Source organism: Etheostoma spectabile, unplaced genomic scaffold, assembly GCF_008692095.1.
Source record: "Etheostoma spectabile isolate EspeVRDwgs_2016 unplaced genomic scaffold, UIUC_Espe_1.0 scaffold325, whole genome shotgun sequence".
NCBI lineage: Eukaryota > Metazoa > Chordata > Actinopteri > Perciformes > Percidae > Etheostoma > Etheostoma spectabile.
This window is the reverse complement of record NW_022605585.1, coordinates 615,096-636,870: the sequence shown is the minus strand read 5'-3', so window position 1 is coordinate 636,870 and position 21,775 is coordinate 615,096. Positions and strand designations below refer to the sequence as shown.

At 45.2% G+C, this 21,775-nt stretch overlaps 1 protein-coding gene and 1 long non-coding RNA gene across 11 annotated transcripts in view; one reads left to right on the top strand and one right to left on the bottom strand.

Moving 5' to 3' along the window:
* Positions 1-12,896, top strand: part of LOC116686193 (uncharacterized) — an 18,217-nt gene extending 5,321 nt beyond the window's left edge. The window contains exon 3 of the long non-coding RNA XR_004331175.1: positions 12,885-12,896. This is a non-coding gene — a long non-coding RNA (uncharacterized LOC116686193). The remainder of the gene's footprint in view (positions 1-12,884) is intronic.
* camk2b2 (calcium/calmodulin-dependent protein kinase (CaM kinase) II beta 2) overlaps positions 1-21,775 on the bottom strand; it is an 85,248-nt gene that overhangs the window by 55,164 nt on the left and 8,309 nt on the right. For all 10 annotated transcript variants that reach the window (XM_032511151.1, XM_032511157.1, XM_032511150.1 and 7 more), the window contains exon 4: positions 382-436. In XM_032511151.1, the coding sequence (XP_032367042.1) occupies positions 382-436 (55 nt within the window). The remainder of the gene's footprint in view (positions 1-381; positions 437-21,775) is intronic.

The following is a 21,775-nucleotide window of genomic DNA, read 5'->3' as shown; positions in this document are numbered from 1 at the left end:
TGTGTGTGTGTGTGTGTGTGTGTGTGTGTGTGTGTGTGTGTGTGTGTGTGGAAGTGTGGAAGTGTGGAAGCCGCAAGGATGGAGGTAGGGAGGAGGGGAGGAGGGGTGGAGTGTTATGTAATGGGGGGAACTGCCTTAGAAGCGAGGAGGGATGAGAGGAAAGAAGGAATGCGGATAGGAAGAAAAAAAGTGAAGAGGAGACAGATGCAGCAAAGGGTTGAAGGGAGTAGGAAAATGAAGCACTAGGGGAGAGGGAGGAGGATGGAGGATGGAGGAGGACAAAAGAGGGGAGAGCAGCACAGTGTGGCAGAGACTGAGAAGAAGTAGACGCAAAGAGGAAGGAAGGAAGGAAGGAAGGAAGGAAGGAAGGAAGGAACTCACAGGTCAAAGAGGAGGTAGTGGAAGCCTTCCTCTGAGATACTGTCATGGAGACGAACTGCAGGCAGAGGAAGAAAGAAACAGATCACAATAATATGACCTTTTTCTTTTCATCTTCATCTAGCATTTTGCTGTAATGCACACACGTTATTTAGGTTTGTGGAAGACACAGATGCATGTTGAAAAATTCAATATTCTTTTATTTATTTTATTTTTTATGTCACCTTTCATTTTTCCAGGCAGGTCATTTATAACATGTTCTTATTTGCAATAGCGGACTGACAAATATGCAATTTCAAATCACCATTGGACCGATATTATTACCATATCTGGGTCTAAAAAGTTGATGCAAAAAAAACAAAAGACATAGTAAGTAGATGATAAATAACACTTAAAAAGCTACACATATATAGTGTATTAGAGCCCTCAATATTAGGCATTTCCCCATATATACCGATGTATATAAAAATATATTTTATTAAAATATTCACTCATCAGATGACAAATAAATCATTCTGATAAATGAATATTTAAAAAACAAAAAGTTAACTATGTTATGAGTGATGGCGTTGCATTGTCTGTCCACCAGAGGACGCTCTACAACGTCCCGGTTAGTGTGGATCAAGACATCTTCGGTTTCAGCCGAGGAACTTTATACGATAATTCCCGATCGTACTTGATGCAATCGTATCTCAAGGCCTTGTGTGTCACGCGGTAAAGTCATCGACAAGATGTGTAGACTGGGATAAGGCTGTAAGAGAATGTTAACAAAAACTTTTCGTCACAGAAACGACAAAACCGGCTGTGGCCGGGGCTGTTGTGGCTGACGTGTGGCCTCCATAAGTCTTCTTGCACGTGGTTAGTAGCCCCCATGCGAAGAATTACGTGCAGTACACTCACGGCACGTGTTCGATTCTGCTATGGAAATTTCCCCACCAACACCCAATCGTCCCCCGGCCTAGGACACAACCTACAGCCAATATGGAGTTGGAGAAGCGCCACCCATCTGGCACAACGGCAAAATATGCCTTATCACGCACCAACATCCATTCCCCGACCTCCACCCTCACCTCTACACTTGGAATAATCTGGTTGGCTGACAAATGGTATAGAGCGTTGGGTTCTACAACGTGACATGAGATTGCAGTTATGAGTTAGTGCAAATCGATATGGACTAGTTTTCAATAATTCAAAGCGGTCTGCCCCCTGTAGATGTTACAGGCGCACATGCCTCACGTACATATAACAGACCAGATATTCACTTCTAAGATAATTGCAATTAAAGTATTTCTTCTTCATATGGGACTCTGTGCCATCGGTCGTACTTAAGGCCCGACATATTGCAATATGTTTAAACCGCCATACGACCTGGCATAACATTTGATCGACCGGGTATGTAATGAGTAATCCGTAGTGAGCTCGGACTTCTGTTCTGGCTCGGTGGCATTTCAACAATTGGCCCGCGCTAATCCCTCTATTTCTATGGCAGGACCACTGATGTGAACATGTCCTTTTGTGGAAGGTACCGCAGTGACCACCATAGGGGATGCAGACTCAGCAGTATCAGTGACTAGCCTCCTGGGCGGTGACCTTCCTTGTTCTTATGTTGGCTGGGTGGTGGCTCACGAGTCGCACTGGTTGTTGTGTTTGGGACATCCAGGATTTCTTATTTATTTTTACAAAAAAAGCCTCCGGAGGACCGCTCCCCGTATCCCGCCGAATGGTGTCCCACTACTGGCCGGAGGGAAACTAAAAGCGTGCACACCACACACACACGCACTACCCACGCCACCCCCCCGCACACCACACCGCGCCCGCACACCTACTCCAACAACCAGCAGCTCAAGCATGACCCCTGTTAGGGACGGATATCTTGGTTGTACACTAGGTACTACACACAACACACCTACAATACATGCAGCAGGCCCCGCATACATCTTAATTACCATGAGCTGGACATACGTCTGATTCGACAGTGGGGAAACTGAAGAGGAGTTGACGATAAAAACCGTAGGCGCGCGCTATCACGCCGTTGCACAGCTCCCGTGCCTAAGCATTGATACTGCTGTAGAGTTATGGGACTTGTGCCTCTGCGGCCCACGAACGATGGTACCCGATCCAGAAGGATAGAGACACACCTACCCAACCAGAGACAACAAGCCTTTTTTGTGGAACCTTTGTTCTGTAGTGGTAGCTAAAACATGGTATGATATAGAATGGGGGTGTGGTCGAATGAGCATATGATTATGTTAGACCGATGACCCTAGACAGAGAGGCTCACCCGGCGTATGGAGAGGGCCCAGAATGATCCGTGACAAGGATTATGCCGTGTAACCGCGCCTCCTTGCCTCACAGCGAAGCACCTCTGGGACAAAGTAGCCTGTTCGTCCACCCCCCCTCGAATCCATGCCCCCACCAGCAAAACACAGACGCAAGAACACCCGCAAGACACACTCAACCACCCCGCAATACCAGCACTCAAACACACGCAACCACCAGGCACACGCAAACACACCACACCATCAGTACATCTTCCTTTAAAACCCCAAAAAAAAAAACCCTTGTGTTGTCGTCCCCTCCCGCCCAATTGAAACCACACTTTTGTTGATGGCATTTCTCGATGCTTTTTAACCTTACTTTACTTACATTTGTCACTTTTTTTTTAAATGTTCACCCACGTCCCACAACTTAGTAACTTCAGTTATTTTTGAATTTATGGGTCAAACCTAAACATTACTAGGAGTAATTTTTACCCTATAGTTGGCGTTTAGAAAAAGCAGAAACTATTAGGAATATTTGAGACTACAATTAACAGGACTGGATGTTGATGATAATCCCTACTGGCATATGTCCCCTTCTTTACTCAATACTATTTCAACAACACTTCCCTTTGTTTTAAAATGCTTAAAAAAGAATAGACCCCAAATTATGAAGTAAGATTGTACTTGCCAAAGAGCGTTATGGTGGAATCAAAATCCATGTTTTATTTGTGGAATTACAAAAAGAAAGAACCACTGATTTCTGGGAAATTGGACATGTGACCTGAAGACACATAGGGATTTTGTTTTTATTACAGTTTACACATGCCTTCACGAACAAGCTGTATCTTGAACAAAACACCAGCCTGAATGGTGCAATATCACTTCAACTGCTACTATTATTATTATTATTATTTATTATTATTTAATGATTATTATTATTATTACTTTTCCACACCATTTGCACTCCTTAATTCTGTTAATATGGTAAATAATGTTCATAATAACATCCTTTAACTATGTAAATAAACCCTACCGTACATATCCCACGACTCCTTATATTCTGTTAGTTGTATTTCTACTTCTACTCTGTTTATTTCACTATTTTTGCAACTGCCACACAGAAAAAAAAAGTTGTCCCTCGGGGAGTCAATAATATTCTATTCTGATTCTGATTTCCGGCACACATTCTTGAATCGTTATGCAACGACAGCTTGAATGAGCGTTTTTTAGCTGGCAAGGCTCTGTATTATCGCTCTCCGTGTCTACTCTACTGGCTCCCTCGGGGGTTGGTCAAAAGTGAAAAAAAGACACAAGTTGTAGGTATTGCACTTTATTCCACCTATGATCCCTCTCCTCCCACAGTCCCTTAGTCACTACCCTTGCTTAGCTTGCGGAATAGAAGACCTAATACACCCAGAGAAAAACAAAGTAAGATCTTCATACCAAAGACCAAGAAAAACGATCCTGTCTCACATTAGATGATTGTAATACTGATAAGAGGAGGCAGAAATTCCGCTGGTTCTCAGCCGCGGTCAAAACGCTTCGCTGGAAAAAAACAAAAATGGTAAAATGCGTGTGGATGAACGGTCCCTCGGAGCCCCGCCTAACAGCGTCTCACACAGCACAGCCAATGCTTCAGCTCTTACAGCTCATGCTAGCAACATTCACAGCGTGTCATGGCAAGCCCGAGGCCCTGCGGGGGGTCCACTCATCAAGAGGATGAAGAGGAGGAGGATGGAAACAGAGAGGGGCGGATGTTATTGCAGATTTCCTTTAAAAAAGGCAAAAACCCTGGCCCTACTTCCTGAGCTTCCTCCGTGTTCTACCCTGTGGCGCTAACAGCCAAGGTGGCTCTTATGCTTTGGAGGCTTGATCTTATACACCTTAGTGGTCCCCTCCTAATGGACTCTGAGCAGACAGTCTCTTTTGATAATATAGCCGCACCTTAGTGGCCCCCTAATACGAAACGGTATCTTAGTCTCTTTTTAGGACCTTAGTGGTCCCTAATACTGTTCTTAAGTCTCTTTATATAGAACCCTTAGTGGCCCCCTAATACTGTATCGACGTCTCTTTGTAATACTCAGACCTTGTGGTCCGTAATACTGTTCTGAAGTCCTCTTTATCTGACTTAGTGGTCCCCTAATCCTGTAACCTGAGTCGCTTTTATATAGACCATTAGTGGTTAGTATCGTCCCCTAATCTGTATCTGAAGTCCGCTTTATATAGGACCTTGAGGGGTCCCCTACTACTGTAGCTGAGTCCTATTCTTATAATAGCCCACTTAGTGCGTCCCCCTACATACGTTTCCATCCTTGAAGTCCTCTCCCTTTAACAAGATAACAGTAATACCCGTTTTAGACGTACGTGGTCCAAACGCTTATGAGGGGACTGGTCAGTGGCTAAAGTCTCTTTCTTATAATATCGACACCGTAATAGTGCAATTCCGCCACATCTACAATACTGGGATCTCCTTGAACAGTGTCCATCTTTTATTTACCAGCGACTTTAGTAGTGGTGTCCCTAATCCTGTTATCTATCTCAACCTCCGCTTTCTTTTCTATTTATAGACTTTTGTGAGTGAAAATGTCAGAGAGGTGCCGTCTAGGTGCATTCTGCGATGTAGGTGAAGTCTTTCTATATACCTTAGGGGTCCCCCTAGCTACTGTATCTGAAGTCTCTGTGTTATATAGATCCTTAGAGTGGTCCCCTAATACTGTATCTCTGAAGTCTTTTATGGTTTATATAGGACCTTACTCGGCGTGATCCCCAACACTAATCATCTATCTGCCAGTCCTTCTTTTTAGTATTTTATATAGACGCACTTAGTGGGCCCCTAATACTGTTATTCTTCGAAGTCCCTCCTTTTATATATAAGACCTGTAGGCGGTCCCCTAATACTGTATGCTGAGAGTCTGCGTTATATAGACCTTAGTGGTCCCTAAGCCACTGCTAGTCCCATCTGATTAGTCCTTTTTATTCTTTGCCCATAATGTTTAGCGGCCAGTGGTCCCCTAAAACTGTATCTGAACTGCAGTCTCTTTTAATATATAGACCTTAGTGGTTCCCGAATACTGTCTCTGCAAGTCCTTCTTTCCTTACTCCTCAAACTCTCAGCCATCTTGGTTGCAGAACATCCTCCAGCCTCTAGAGAGAGGCCAGCTCCCACTAATGATCTTCCCAGAATTCACTTAGGTATTATGGGCACCATCTGTATATCTGAGGGCGTACGTCCGAAGCATGTTTCGTGTGTGGGAAGCATTGGTTTTTGCATGATTCCGGATCGGAGGTGGTACTGTGCGGGTAGTTCCTGGATCATGTACTCTTTGAACCAAGCCATTCCAGAACACAGAGACCGGTCACTCTTTTGTTTTGTATAGTTTAGATATATTGGTGTTGACTGGGCTCATTTTGAAACCTACAGGGGAGTTACACCTAACCTTGCCCCTTATGAACCTCATAAGGGGCAGTAATTTCAGAATCGGAAGGTTGTGACCGCACCCATCTGAACCTTCTTTCATGTACTAGCCTTGGGCGGATCACCACTGCCGGCCTTTGGGAACCATATTCAAGTTAAAAACCAAAAAATAGAACCTTGTGAAAGTGAAATTTCATGCCATGTACACCCTTTAAAACTTACCTCCAACACCTGATGATTAATTCAACTTTTTAATTTAGATGCCTTTGGAAACTAAACGGGTAGAGTATGCAGTCAGGGTGCCCAGGTGCAGCCGCACGTTGTTGTATGAGGGTGGATCCTGTTTTCCCTTTTGCTGGTCCAGTGTCTATATTGTCACAACAGTGCATGAAATCTGATACGCAGATCAGTATAGGAGCGGGAAGAAGAACGCCCGCCTTATGATGCAAAGGCGGGCCACGCCCCGGCTACGGGGGGTCGACTTCGCTATTATCTCCCCCTCCGCACGCCCCCGCACGCCATACCCCACACGCCCCCCGCCCCCTTGCCAGATGTGTACCTGTAGTGTTAGACGTATAGGCTGTGTAAGTACAATGAATCTCATCAGGGACTTCCTTTTTTATTGTGGACGAATTGTGTTGTAGTCTTACCAAGATTGACCGCCTTTCCCGATGAAATAAGTGTCTCGTTGTGTGTGTGTGTCTTGATTGTCGTGTGTGCGCGCGACGCCGGGGCCTGGGTTTGTGCACTGCGTGAATAATGTGTGGATGTGTGGTGGCGTGGTTTACATCCACACCAAGCCTGCTCCTGCTGCTTGCTATGGCTGCCCCCTTGAACCTCGATGTGGCTAGTCCAAAATCACCAGCTTCACTGCTGGCGTCTTACACTTGCTGGCGCAGCAGCAGCGTGTTCTCTCCGCCCCCCTCTCCGCCTGCAACTTGCCACCACAACACAGTAACCACCCTCAGTGCTCTTCATACAGATTACAAATACCTGTCCGCCTGTCATGCCCCGTGCATTTATCGTCTAGCTGACTGTTATCAATCAACTCGCAGCAGAGACGGCATCAACTCTGGTCAAAACCAAAAAAATCCGTCTTTTGTAGGGGCGCGATTGCTCCACATTGCATTGCTGATCGGTGTAACGAAGCTAAAGCTACTTATCACGCTTTTTTATTAAGCGTTGGAAGAAGTTGTCGCTGCCCTCATCCCCGTGTGAGTCGGTTGGCAGATTTGAGTCACGCATATGCGTTACTTTGCGACACTAGCCTTCTGTACTATTTCACACGCGTAGAAATGGACCTACTTAACCAAGTTTGGTTCACTGCTGGCTACAAGTTAGAGCATCAAACCCAACAAAGCTGTCAGTTGAAAAAAGGGTGTTTTGAGCCAACGTTAGCACCCCAACAACAGATATAGCTACAAAAAAAAAACGTTTTTGTAAATGAATGCTAGCTTAGAGATCTTAGGAGCCACATCTAGGCAATCTAACACAACAAGGGCTGTTCTTGAATGGTGTTCAGATTCTAACTTTAGCAACCAATTCATAGATAGCTACAATGTTTCTGAAATGCTTTTCCATCTTTCTTTATTGTTTGTAATGAGAAAGTTGTTTTATTTCATGGATTCCCCAACAAAATTTCAGTCACAAACAGTTAATGGCCTAAACTGTTTTAAAACATCTGAGCTCTTCAAGCAAGACTCAAATATGCCACTCGCCTCCCATCAGGGAGGGAACAGAAGTTGTTATTTTTAGGGAGAACTGCTTTTTAACTTCTGTAAATGATAAAACTTGTGTAAGGCTCAATGGTTCCTTAAACAAACGGCCACAAATTGGATACCAGTTACATTTTTTCATTAAACGAATGGCCAGAGAAAATTCACACATTTCTACTATGAAATAACCATCATAAATATTAGCCCTTCCTCCCCCAGGAACAAGACACTCAACGTGAAGAGAGACAACGCTCTCAGTGGATTTCTCTTGTAGTGATTTTTTGTTCTCGCTCTTTGTATTTGTTTCCGGTCTTTTTGTGCTAGCCTCTTTGCATTTTTGTTGCGATCATTATTTTGCCATCGTTTTTGTGTCTCTTTTTTTGGGGGGTCCCCAGTTTTGTTTTGTTTGCATTTTTTTTTTTTTCAGCGTGAGTGGAGTTGTGATCATTTTACTTCATTTGCCGTCATTTTGCATCTCCGATAAGGGCTGCACATACATCTTTTTTTACATCACATCATCACAATTATTCAACTCAACTGGTCCCAGTAGCAGGACCCATTCGAAGGCCGCGACAAATATCGCGAAAGACAGAGATTTTTTGTGAGGTTGAACCAAAATGTCGGAAGCAAATGGCACTATGTTATTTCTCTTTTATTCTTTCTTTACTTTTAATATTCAATTCAATGTTCAAACTGGGTCAATAAAGGAAAGTTTTAGTTTTAAATTTAAAAACAACTGTTGCTCTTGTAATTGACATTTCGAGCATGTTTAGGAGGGCTAAAAAAAAAAACAGTTGGGGGGGGGGGGATTTATAAAAACGTTTGGACCTGTTTGAGCCTTTTGGGTGCTACTCAGGGGATACACGGGTGGTAGTCCCGACCGATTGGTTTAGTTTATTCCTCTCGAACTGACAAACTTTAATCCAATGTTTGCAAACGCACAGAGCTCTACTTGTTGAACTTGACTGGAATTTCAACTTTAAATTTTTACTTTTTGGAAACGGGAGGGTTTAAATCTTGGGTAAAAAAACCCCCATGTAAACCTAATCTTTTATCTCCATTCAGAGGAAAGTGACCTGTTCATTACTGCTGGTTGTTTCATACAATAGAATAAAAGAAAACAGAAACCAAGTGTGACAGACTACTGGGATGCAACCATTGTAAAACCCAGATCCCGAAGAATACGAATAGTTATGGAGGAGCACACACACACAACACACACCACCTCATCTCATAGCACACTTATACATAAGTCCACCACCAAACGGACCAATACACACAAAGAGCAGCACAGAGGCACACAGCCACACCCACCCACACACAACACCACACCACACATTCACACACACACCCACACAACAACACACACATGAGTAAATACAACACACAGCTTGTTCTTTTTTGCAACAGTCTTTCCTGCTCAGACGCGTATTTAACAGCGATCTGGCACACATTCTACAAAACCACCACACACACACACACACACACACACACCACACCACAATACACACAGGGAACACAGCTCCTTGTTTAATAATAGCCAATCTGTACTGATAGATAGTTTTTACATGGTGTGCCATTAACTAATCAAAACTAATGAATACCAATCAATCACGCCACAGAACACGGCTGTTTGCTCAAGCTGCAAGTACATTCGCTGTCACCCTCTGCTGGCTGGAATTCAGAGAAAACCCGCATTAGAGTACGCCTGACTCATAAGCGAGGAGGAACCTACTTATGCATACAATCATGGGGGGTAATCACTTGTACATTTCACTGTTAAAAACTGACGTAAGAAAGACCTTCACCGGATTTTGAGGAATAGTGAAAATACTTCCTTTCTTTGATCGAGAGTCCATACAAAGACGCTTGGCACATTTGCCTTTTCACAAATTAACTTCTGTTCATATTTATTAGATATTTTAATTAAGTACTTACTAAAGTAATGAGCCGTAACTGTATTATGCCTATCACCATCAGAATCAGAAATATTTTACTGATCCTTGAAGGAAACTCTGTCTGCAGTTGCACAAATAGCATAAAGACAAGAGTAGAAATATAATGAAGAAATTTAAGGATGTGGGATAAGGTAAATACGGCATTTACATTTAAAGGAGCAATTTAACTAAACTACGAGTATTTACACATTAAAAGGAGTTTAACGTTGAGGGCAATCCAATGCCTGTCCAGATTAAACCCAGCTGAAAGCAGATGGTTTTCCCCGCTGGGGTGCCTCTTGGGGTTTCTTCTGGGTTTAAAAAAAAAGGGTTTCTGTTTGCACCTGTCCCACACCCAAAGATGAACGTCGCCGGGCCGCCGACACAAACACCCTACGAATACACTTCACGTACATCCTACAATCCCTGCAGCAAGTTGAGAGCCGACACACATGTCGAAGGTCGCACAAAACAAGGTTTTGCAGTGTGATTATAATATAGTGATGGTCTTTGTGAACCAGTACGTGCTTGTATGTTTTGGCCCACCATAGAAAGGCCTAACGGCCAGTGTGCATCCAGTGTATTTTATTCAAACCCTTTGTTGCAGACAGAAGAGCGCCATCTAGGGGGCCTTCAGACAGTAAAGACACTGGTTCACGAGCTACGCTACGTCATTCGTACGCCGAGAATGCTATCTCATAATCGGAAGACGCGCCCCCTTATATTAGTCTCCGTCGGAGGTGCTGGCGCGTATCGGTGTCCGTCACTACAGTAAATGCGCGACAGTTTGGATCTTTTGAATGGGCGTTGTATTGTGCTGCCTGTACAGCAAGGTAAAGCACTGAAAATGTTCCTAATATAAACCGTCAATTTTTACTACACTGATAGCATCCGCTTTATCGTCTACAGTTTCTAGTGCTCTTCCCAGGTTGGCACGAGAATAATGACCTTCATGCTAGACTCTTCATACCACAGCAAGCCTTCGTGCTAAGGTATCAAATGACACGCACTCCATGACCTAACGCACTCTGTAATGTTTTTTCTGTTCATTTATAAAAGGTTCATAACGAAGTACACAGCACTGCTACTAATCCCATTATTTTACACCAGTCGGGGATACCTGAGGTACTACTTAGAATTGAGCATTGGGCACCAGACAGTTGCTAAATGACGCCACACCGAGAAGCCCACAAACACACCCGCCCCCCAATATGATGCGCGCATACGTGATAATGTGATAGAGTGCGGAGTCGCGGGATGCGGCGTCCACGACGCCCACCCCGCCGCGGGCGGATGCGGGCAGCGGGCGGGGGAGCGCACAGTGTCACAGAGCATGCGCTGAGTTTCAATACACATCCTGAGGCGGCACTTACCGCGGGGCTGCCCCTTCAGTCACCTCGATCGTACAAGAACACGCAGACGCACACCCCGAACTACACTCAACCTAGATTACCAATAAGTACCCCTGTTTCATCGACCTTCAAACGTCTACACATGACCGTCCCATCATGTAGGATCGCCCCAGGTACACCAAACAGTTAAACACAGCCACAGCCAATCACACAGCAGACACTCCACTTTTATACACAACCATCACACGACGGACGACCACTTCAGGTGACAAGGAGACGCCTTTCTACCTTGATTGTCTCTGTGTATACCCAACAACGCCGTACGAGTGATGCTTTAATCCCGCATCTTATGGGCGCGGTGGAGCACACGGCCTCCAGATCTGCTGGAATGCAATGATCGTGCAACACAGGAAAGGCCGACTCGCCGCGCAACAGCAACATTAACGGGGTGAGCGCGTAGCTGACCTGTGTGCGGCCACTGGGTCTATAGCAACGCAGGACCCGGGGCCAAAACGTGTGGGTCACAAGGTCCAAGTCTACAGGGGGGCAGCTCCACTACACACTCACCACCGCAGAACACTACCTGCACACACACACACACACACACAACCACACACACATCACACCACATCGCCTGACCCCAACACCAACACACCTTTAATTAGGCCGAACGAGCGCCGACACTGCACACACATTTTCCTCAATGTCAGCCACGCGCCGTGCAAAAAAAAAACGACCTGTCCGCTATGTCAAAGAAGTTTGAACACCCGAGAACGTGTCAACAATACTTAATGATATTTCTTATTTCCATAGTCGTCTTAGAGGGTTCGATTATGTGCATTATATATGAATTGTTTCCCTTGTTTCCCGTCAATGGCCATAAGAGTGAAATGGGCCGCGCATTTTAGCAGGTTGGGGACCACTATCATGGCTTAGTGGCGCACTGAGCGGCCCACGTTCTCCGACAAACGCATGTGGTGGCTACGGCGACCTGCTTCTTCTCCTCTCTGGGATTGTTAGTCTTCGACAAACATTTAGCATCATGTTCCCCCATCTGGGTCTGAGTTGCTGAAGCTCTGTGTAATTTCTCGTTATTAGTCTACATGTCTTGGTGTCTCTCCCTCTCTCGGTCGATCATCTCGCCGATAAACTCGGCCGCTTCATCTCTCAAAAGGGTCTCGCTAGCGTCTGTACCCCTTCACCACCTCCTCCTCACTACACTATTTACTAAAATGGCAGCCACCTGGCACCTAGCTCCCATAGTTGGTGTGCTTCCCGTCCTGACACGTCTTAAACGTAGAGCGGTTCCCGGCCAGGGCGAACTACGCCTGGTACAACAGGAACATATGTATCATAATGCACACATGCCTGTGTTCAGGGCACGGCGTCTAAAACTTGGCCAATATCCCAAAAGCCGAAACCTAAAAACTTTCCATAGGTAGCCCTCCCCCTAAACCCAACAATGACGTCCGCCATTTTTTGTTTTGATTTGCAAATTAGTGCGATTTTGCCCATTTCCCACATCCCTCCCATGTCGTAACTTTAAGAAAAACCGAGAACTCCCACCCTCCTAGAGCTTTCCGTGCATGTCCGATCAGCTTCAAACTTGGTTGTGTGTCCCTCTACATGGTTAACGATGAAAAAGTTAATAAAAGAAAAACTTTTCGTCATAAGGGCCGTCCTGATATACAGGGGCAGACACGCAACAGAAAAGGCGTCGACTGCGCCACAGTGGCATTGAAATCACAGGCAGAATGTTAAAATAGGCCGAAACGGACTCAAGCTTGTTGGCCCTTTTCAAGGGTGCAGGGCAATGCCACAATAAGACACACACACACACACACACACAAAGGCGGGGCCCTTACACCTTGAGTGGTCCGGGCCTGTCGCAGTACTATGTCATGTTGGTGGTGTAAGACCCACTGTCTGAATCTTCTGGATACAGTGACTGTTGGGTACGGGGGGGAGCGGTACAAAACCACAGGGTGAGAGCAACGTAAAGGTAGGCCCACTGCAGAATAGTGTCAAGCACCAAGTAAGCCCCACCAACACATAAAAAACAATCGTGGGCACTCTGACAGGAGGAGGTTAACGAACAGGAATCTCTTTTAGGGGTGCTTACAACACACGGCCACTCGAGTCCTCCGCGAGCGTACCGTTGTCCGATTCACAAAACAAATGACTTATCTCCACTCTAGACTACTGCGCCTGCTGCACGCACCGTTTCTCTAGGTTGTTTTTCCAAGGTTCATTGACCGTATTAGTAGTCTCGTGATTATTTGTCCCCCCGCCAAACCCCCTTAACGCCAGAGTGACACAAAGTTTCTGGCATTTGGATGCGTTCTCACCCCGAGCTCCCTCCACAACAATTTATAGTTCAATGTGTTCAGGCCGAGCGTCGTCTGCTGCTCTTTCGCGCCAGCCTGTCGTATAGATACGCGCCCCCTAGGTGCCTGCACAACACCCACTGGAAGTAGGTCCTAGCGGAACAAAAGTTTGGGGCACTATATGTCCTCCCACGCCATTATAGACCGACTAACCAGCTGATCTGAAGTGGCGGGGGGCTGACTTTATGCCATATCTACTTGCCCATTATCATAAACAACGACAACCAGTGCTATAATCACGGTTTAAAAAAATAAAAACCTGAATGCATCCACAAAAAGGCTACATCCTGTACTTACACCGAACTACTGATCTGATATCCTTTTAAAAAAACGAACTGAGAAACATTGCAGAACCCTTTTGCAAGTTATGTAAGAACAACTATATGTAATCTGATTACTGCCCCCTCCTACCCTTGGTAATATGCAATGGTGAATAAACTAAATGAGATATACCGCTTGGTCATATCTACGTCTACTAATTCATGCGTATCATGCAATGAGACCTGTCTCAAGCGTCCGATGCACTCGTGCCCAAACTTGGACCTTTCTCCGCTACGATATGAGGTTTTATTGGATATGTGCACGGTCGACAAAAAACTACACAACTGAGGTCTAGGGCTCGGGTCAACAATTACTGAAATGTACAGGTATTACCTTCATGTCACTTTTTCCGCGTCATACCCCCCCCCCCCCCCCCGGTGGGGGCGCCCGGGGCTTGTGTGCCTGTGGAGCCAATCTTCGCTTTGTGTGAGCTGTTTGTCGGTGTGAATATTTGAATGGTTGACCTGCTTCAACTGATCGAGTGGCTCAGATGAAAAGATCAGGTGGTGGCTGGCTGCATACACTAAAGTTATAACTATACTAGGTTTCAGTACCCTTGTTGGATGCGTGGGAAAACATAAATGTCTGAGCAGGACTTTCTGGTATCCCTCCAACAGTTGTTAATATAGCTTCTATTCATTCTGAAATCGTCATACTGTCCCGAAAACTCACCTCCCACCATGCGTGTGGGCGTTTCGAATACAACATGACCTCAGGACGACTCTACCAAGGTCAGTATGATTATTCAGCTCTAGGGGAACCCAAATTTTCAATAAAAAAAATCCATCTGCACTAGACATATGTGAGGCCATATTGATCTATGGACTGCCAGCGGTGAGGGGCAGAAATCCACGACCCCACATTATGTTTTCCTCTGACGCGAAATGAGTAGTGTGCACGATTTCGGATAATCTGACATATCTCTTGTCTTCTGAGAGGCCAGTTAATGTTACACCTGAATCAATAGGTCCCTCTGAAAAATCCCGAAACAACGTGCTGTCTGGGACAACTAATGTGGAACATAACAACTGTTGTCATACTCGACAATGTGGGCTTGCACAAAACACTCAACGCCCTGTCCTCCAGTCCTCCATTGGCTACGCTGGGATGGAAACAACATCCTGACTGACACATATCTCGCAAACCTAACTACACACACACTTCGCGTCGCGAGTCTTGGGCCAACCTCTCGCATGGTATTGAGATGAGTTTTTTAAAGATTTTTGTCCATTTGCGGTGAAACTAACCCTTATAAAACAGCGGTAGAGAAAGGAGAAAGGCGCTGAGTGATTCTGAGAGGTAAGCATAGACGGGCAGTACATGCAGCCAGTTTAAAACTGTCAGTAGATTCATAAACAGGAAGGGAGCTGTTTTACAAAGTAAATCCAACGACATTGACTATTCACACACCTTTGGAGGCCACAGGTGGACAAAAAAACACATTGAGTGTACGAACACATCACCCACCACACTACGTCTACCGCACCCCACACACACCCCCCACAAACACCCAAATTCACACGCACACACCACCCACACACACACAACCACACACACACACCCACAACAGGCACAACAACACACACACACACACCACACCACACACTTAAAGCAAAAGAACAATGACAGGTAAATGAGAGGGGGAGAAAAGAAAATAATACGAAACAAAAAAAAATACGAAGAGGTAAAAGACCATGGAACATTGAACGATTTATCAGAACTCTTTTGTCACCACCCCAAATTTTGTTGTTACTTATGTAATGGTAGTTTGTATATATATATATATATTTTATATATATATATATATATATATACCCCAACACACAGTATATACATATATAACATTTTCAAAAACACGGAAATTTAGTATAATGGAAGTGCTGGTTGAACAGCCGTCTTCATCACAACCCTTGTGTGTGTCCTTGGGTGAATTGCGCCTTTTCATTAAATGTAAAAAACAAATTGTCAAAAAAAATTGGGCCGTCACATAAGACAACATTAAAAATATCAAACCCTATTGTGAAAAAACACCCCAAAATTCTGTCAATGAACATCCTCACCCAAAACTATATTGAAAAAGTGTAACACAATGTGTGAAAAAGTGGATAACAGAATTTGAAAAAAAGTGGCCATTGGTATGACTAGGAAGCCGCTCGCGACTCTGGCCTGCAAAAAGGGTTAGCTATATTCAATTGCCTGTATTACGATTGTCTGGCAAAGCACCACATCTTGATGATTCTTAGAACCTGACAACCACTACATCTGAGGTTTCTCGCGGCTTCAGTTGCGTGCTGTTAGTCAAATTTACTGACATATCTTAAACCTTGGCGGAGTTGGTACTCCGTAGCCAGGTCCGACGAGCCGTTTTCGTCCACACCGGAGGCACTATGGTGGGTCGGTGGCGTCTCTGTATCTTTTTGGCCCACAGGTCGTATAGTTACCAGAGGCGGCATACCCTATTATATTATATATCTTTCCCACCAACGCGGCACCCACACAGGTCATCAGCGCGGGCAACAGCCCCTCGATTAAGCCGTGGAGACAATGTGCGACCCTGGGACAAGAGGTCTCTGACAGGTCGAAAACTGATTGGTCCAGACTAAGTTGGCCAAAGCCATCCCCATATCCCTATGTCGATCCTGGACACAAAACCTATATGACCCTGCCAATTACAGACTATTACTTAAATTTCTTCGCAAACGGCGAGACTCATATTATCAACAAGGGGACCTCATGTGTTAGCAAATAGTAGGAATATTGCAGGGGACTTTAGACCCTTTTTTTCATTTTTTCCCCTCAGGCACATTTGACTAGGAAATCAGCCCAGCTGCACATTGATAAACCTAACACATTGGCTCAATTCCCCGTCTCGTCCCATTAGATATTTCTGTTAGTCCCACCCCCCAAGCCACAACACCAGGGCCTCCTTCTATTGCCTCAGCTATTGTAATGGTTTTTTGACATGCCCCGGTGGCTTTTCCCCCCACTCTGACATGTCATCATTTCTTTGCCGTAAAAAGGTCTATTACAGACATACCCCAAGGATTAAGATCACCAGACAAGGCCCCTGCCCTGTGATTCGTTACAAAATGAACTATGTCACTAGGTAATACAACTTATCCAGAGCGAATAGAGGCTTACTTTAGTGCCACATAGCATATTACTGCCTAAATCAATGCAATCAAACCTGACTTGTTTTTCATTACCCTTTTTTGTTGTGTCCTTCATCGTCACCCATTGAAACCCAAGTTCGCTTTTTTCTTCCTTTTTTTTGTACACTTTTTTTTTTCAATAGCTATGTGGTTGCTTATTTTTTTATTTTAATGTTTGTTCCCACAGTAATTTGATATATTTCTCTGATGTATTGAAAATTTTCCGCTTATTTTGAAGGCCCATTTTTTTTTGTGATGAAACAGCCAACTGACACAATGGGCACCATTTTACACCGAGGACAACATGAGGGGGTTAAAAAAAAAAAAAAATCTCACATCCCTTAAAACCTCACGTAAATGATACTAAATTATTTCCTTCCACAAACAGGATTGTATCTCTGGTTGATTCGCAACTACATACATTTATTAAAGTTTTCATCCTGAATCACCCAGTTGTGATGTTGAATTTGGTTGACATAATTGACGCAGGAACAACAGTTTTATAAATAAAAGCAAACCTTGCCCCCTGTACGAACTAATGCTGACATCCGGTTTTTAAGTATTTGTTTCGTAATTCCACACTAAGTAAAGTGACAATTGTCCATTAAAACTATATTTTTTGGGTGGCATTTACAAATTAGCGTAATACGTATGTGATCAAATGAAACACTTCATAGAGAAGAGACATGTTAAATCGAATGTCATCATATGTATACAAAAAAATATGTATATCATGAGAATGGCAAGAAAGAAGATGAGTGAATAGAAGAGACAAGATATACCCTTGTGGGACCCACCTCAGAATTTACGTTTTCATGTCATAAAACTCTTCACAAGTATTAATGGATGTTCATCTAACTTCATCGAAAAATGGAATACTAAATATAGGTGGTGATAAGCATATCTGTTTAATTAAAAATATGCAAACAGTAAAGTTTGTGTTTTTATCGTGTTAATTGCAGTCGTGCAGAGACCCAAACAAACAACACCTGCTTTAACCAACAATCCTCAAACCGTCTATTATCGCATGTAGAAAATTATGGTTTGCAAATCAACTGAGAAAGAGCCCAACAAAAAACTGAAGTGACAAACATTAGCTTAATTAATTAATTTCATGATGTTCTTTTATGATTTCAGCCTTAGATTTAGACATTCACCACCCCCCGTGTACAGACACACTACAAAATGTGGCGTCCTCCTGAATTGAAGGTTACTCTGCATGTTGTTGTATTCTGGTACCTAACCCATGCTCTCCAGTTTCTTTAATGCTTGACAGATTTCGAAATATAAAATGTGAATTTTACAATCCATGAATATAGTGAACCGGAGGGGTTATAACAAGGGGGAGATAATGACCTAGGAGTTGAGAGATGCTTGATCTTTTTAAACAAAGTACGACGAAGCTGGAAAAGAACACTTTTTCCGCTCCCTTTCACAGGGATCTTCTTCATGTTCTCCATTCTCTCATTCTGCCTCTATAATCTTTCCTATCCCCCCGCCTTCGTTTCTGTGTTCTTGCTCTCCTCCCCGCGCGTCCTCCACAAACCGCCCTCCACATACAAATTATTTCAGTCCCCTACCTCCTGAGGGGTGGGTTACACAACATGGGCGTGGTGTTGCTTTTGGTGCATGTGTGATGTGTGTTGTTTTTTTTCCATCTGTCTGACTAAATCAATCTGCAGTACCTTCTGGAGCACACTCACGCCATCGATACCTCGATTTGCCTTCCATTTGCGCAACTGCTTCGAGGTTCATACCGACAGAACTCTAGCATGCCTGATAAAGCAAGAAGCCAATGTAGGCTGTCGAAATTCTCTACATCGCTTGACGAGCGCCACCCCTCTTCACAGTGCTGCTGGAGACATGCCAGGGGGCTGGGAATTTGACGGACATGAGCAACGGACTTGGGGGAGGGGGAGCGAAGCATTGGGGTGGGGGGGAGGTGGGGGAGGGAAGGGGGGGAGGACAGGAGTGGAGATGTTGAGGGGGGGGGGGGGGTGGGTGGTGTGGGCGTGGGTTCGGTTAGGGGGGGGGAGGAGGGGGGGGGGTGCGTGTGGGGTGGAGGGGGGGAGAGGGGGGGGGGAGGGGGGGGGGGGGAGGGGGGGGGGGGGTGAGGGGACCTGGGGGGGGGGGGGGGTGGGGTCAGGTGGGGGAGGGGCTAGGGTGGGGGGGGGTGGTTACCTGGCACTGCTTCACTTTTACTCTCTAGCCACATGTCTTCGCCAGCTCCCCCTCCCTGTCACCGCTGAGAAATGTCAAGATTTAGACATTAATTCAGAACGTTTACAATGGATAACATCCTTGTAACCAGCTAGGCTGCAGCACGCACGGCACGCGACGCCACGCACGGCACACTGGCCACGCACACGGCACACAGCACAGCGCAACACGCACACGCCACGCACACACCCCACATCACACACACACACACACACACACACACACACACAACACACACACACACACACAGGAGGGGGATGTCCTCATTAGGGGTAAACCCCGGCTGCAGGATTCACATCCGACTGGTTGTGCCATTGGAGACTGTCTTCATTGCGGGGGACCTGTGAATCTGTTCAAGTGTGGTGTGTTTGTTGTGGTGGTTGTGTTGTGTGTGTGTGTGTGTGTGTGTGGAAGGGGGAAGTGGAATCGCAAGGAGGAGGTAGGGAGGAGGGAGTATTTGTGGGTGTTATTTAATGGGGGGAAACTGCCTTGAAAGCGAGGAGTGGAATGAGAGGAAACAAGGAAGCGGATAGGAGAAAAAAGTGAATAGGAGCAGATGCAAGCAAAGGGTTTTGAAGGGTAGGAAAATGAAGCACGAGGGGAGAGGGAGGAGATGGAGGATGAGGAGGACAAAAGGGGAGAGCAGCACGTGTGGACAGAGACTGAAAGAGTAGAAAGAACGCAAAGAGAGAAGAAGGAAGTAAGGAAGAACTCACAGTCAAAGAGAGTAGTGGAAGCCTTCCTCTGAGATTACTGTCATGGTACGAACTGCAGGCAAGGAAGAGAACAGATCACAATAATACTAACCTTTTTCTTTTCATCTCCACTAGCATTTGCTGTAATGCCAACACTTATTTAGGTTTGTGGAAACCAGATGCCTGTTGAAAATTCCAATATTCCTTTTTATTTATTTTTATTTTTTATGTCACCTTAATTTTTCCGGCAGGTCCCTTTATACCAGTTCTTATTTGCAATAGCGGACCTTGACAATCTAGCAATTTCAAATCACCATTGGACCCGATATTATTACCATATCTTGTCTAAAAAGTTGAATGCAAACCCGGTGCAAAAAACCAAAGACATATTTATCGTAGATGATAATAACCTTAAACAGTCTCCACATAATAGAGTGTATAGAGCCCTCAATATGAGGCATTCCCTTCCATTTCCCCATATATCCGATGTATATAAATATATTTTTTTTTTAATCTTCACTCACTCATCAGCTACAATAAATCAGTCTGATAATGAATATTTAAACAACAAAAAGTTAACTATTTCATGATGGCTGTTGCATTGTCTGTCGTGCACAAGAGGACGGCTCTACAACGTCCCGGTTAGGTGATGGTGTTATAGCATAGCTCGTTCACAAAACCAGAGGACACTCCGTACTCAACGTCCCGGTTAGTGTTGGCCCCCTGTTTGCGTGTCTGTCCACAAGAGAACGCTCTACAACGCCCTGTTAGTGATGCGGTTTCAGTAGTTCTTTTTCACCCAGAGGCTCTCCCAACGATCCCTAGTTAGTGACTGAGTGACTTTGCTAGTCTTGTTCACCCAGAAGGATCACACTCTACACCAGTAACCCCGTTTAGGTGATGGACGATTGCTAGTCTGCCACCAGAGGAACGCTCTCACACGTCCTCTGTTAGTGATGGGCTTGGCATCGTCTGTCCACCAGAGGACCTCCCAACGTCCCTGTTAGTGATGGTGTGCGTAGTCTTCCACCAGAGGAGACGCTCTCTAGCATACGTCCCGTTAGTGTATCTGGTGTTGCATAGTCCTGTCCACCAGAGCTGGCTCTACAACGTCCCGGTTTAGTGATGGGGTTGCATATCTGTCCCACCAGCATGAGCCTCTACAACGTCCCGGTTAGTTGAGGTGTTTTGCATAGTCTGTCCACACCAGCGGACGCTCTACAACGTCCCCTGTTTAGTGAGGGTGTTGACGTCTGCCACCCAAGACGCCTCTACAACGTCCCGTTAGCTGCTGTGTTTGCATAGTCCTGGTCCCCAGAGACCGCTCTATACCCAACGTTCCCCGTTAGTGATCGGTGTTTTTTTGCACGCAGTCCTGTCCACCAGAGCACATCTAAAACAACGGCCCTGGTTAATTGATGGTGTTCATAGTCTATCCACACCAATAAGGACGCTCTACTAACAACGCCCTCAGTTGTGAGGGTGTTGTGTCAATAGTCTGTCCCACCAAGGACCCTTACTCGACAACTATTCCCCGTGAGTTTAGGATGTCACTGTGTTGCATAGTCTGTCCACCAGAGACCACTCTAACAACGTCCCTGTATATGATGGCGTTGCTGTCCTGTCCACTCTTCTCGTGCCAAGACGCCTCCGTCTACACGTCCCCGTTTGATGGTGTTCATAGGTCCGTCTCAACCCCAACAGAGACAGCTCTACAACGTCCCCCGTTAGTGATGTGTTGCACTAGTCTGTCCACCAGACTAGGACACTCTATACAACGTACCGCTCAACAGGTATATGCTAAAGAATGCGGTTTGCATAGTCTGTTCCACGCTAGAAAGGATCCGCACCTCTAGCAACGTCCCCTTTATGATGGCGATCATGGCATAGTCTGCCACGCCTTAACACAAAACGGTGCATGGCTTCTCGGACAACGTCCCCG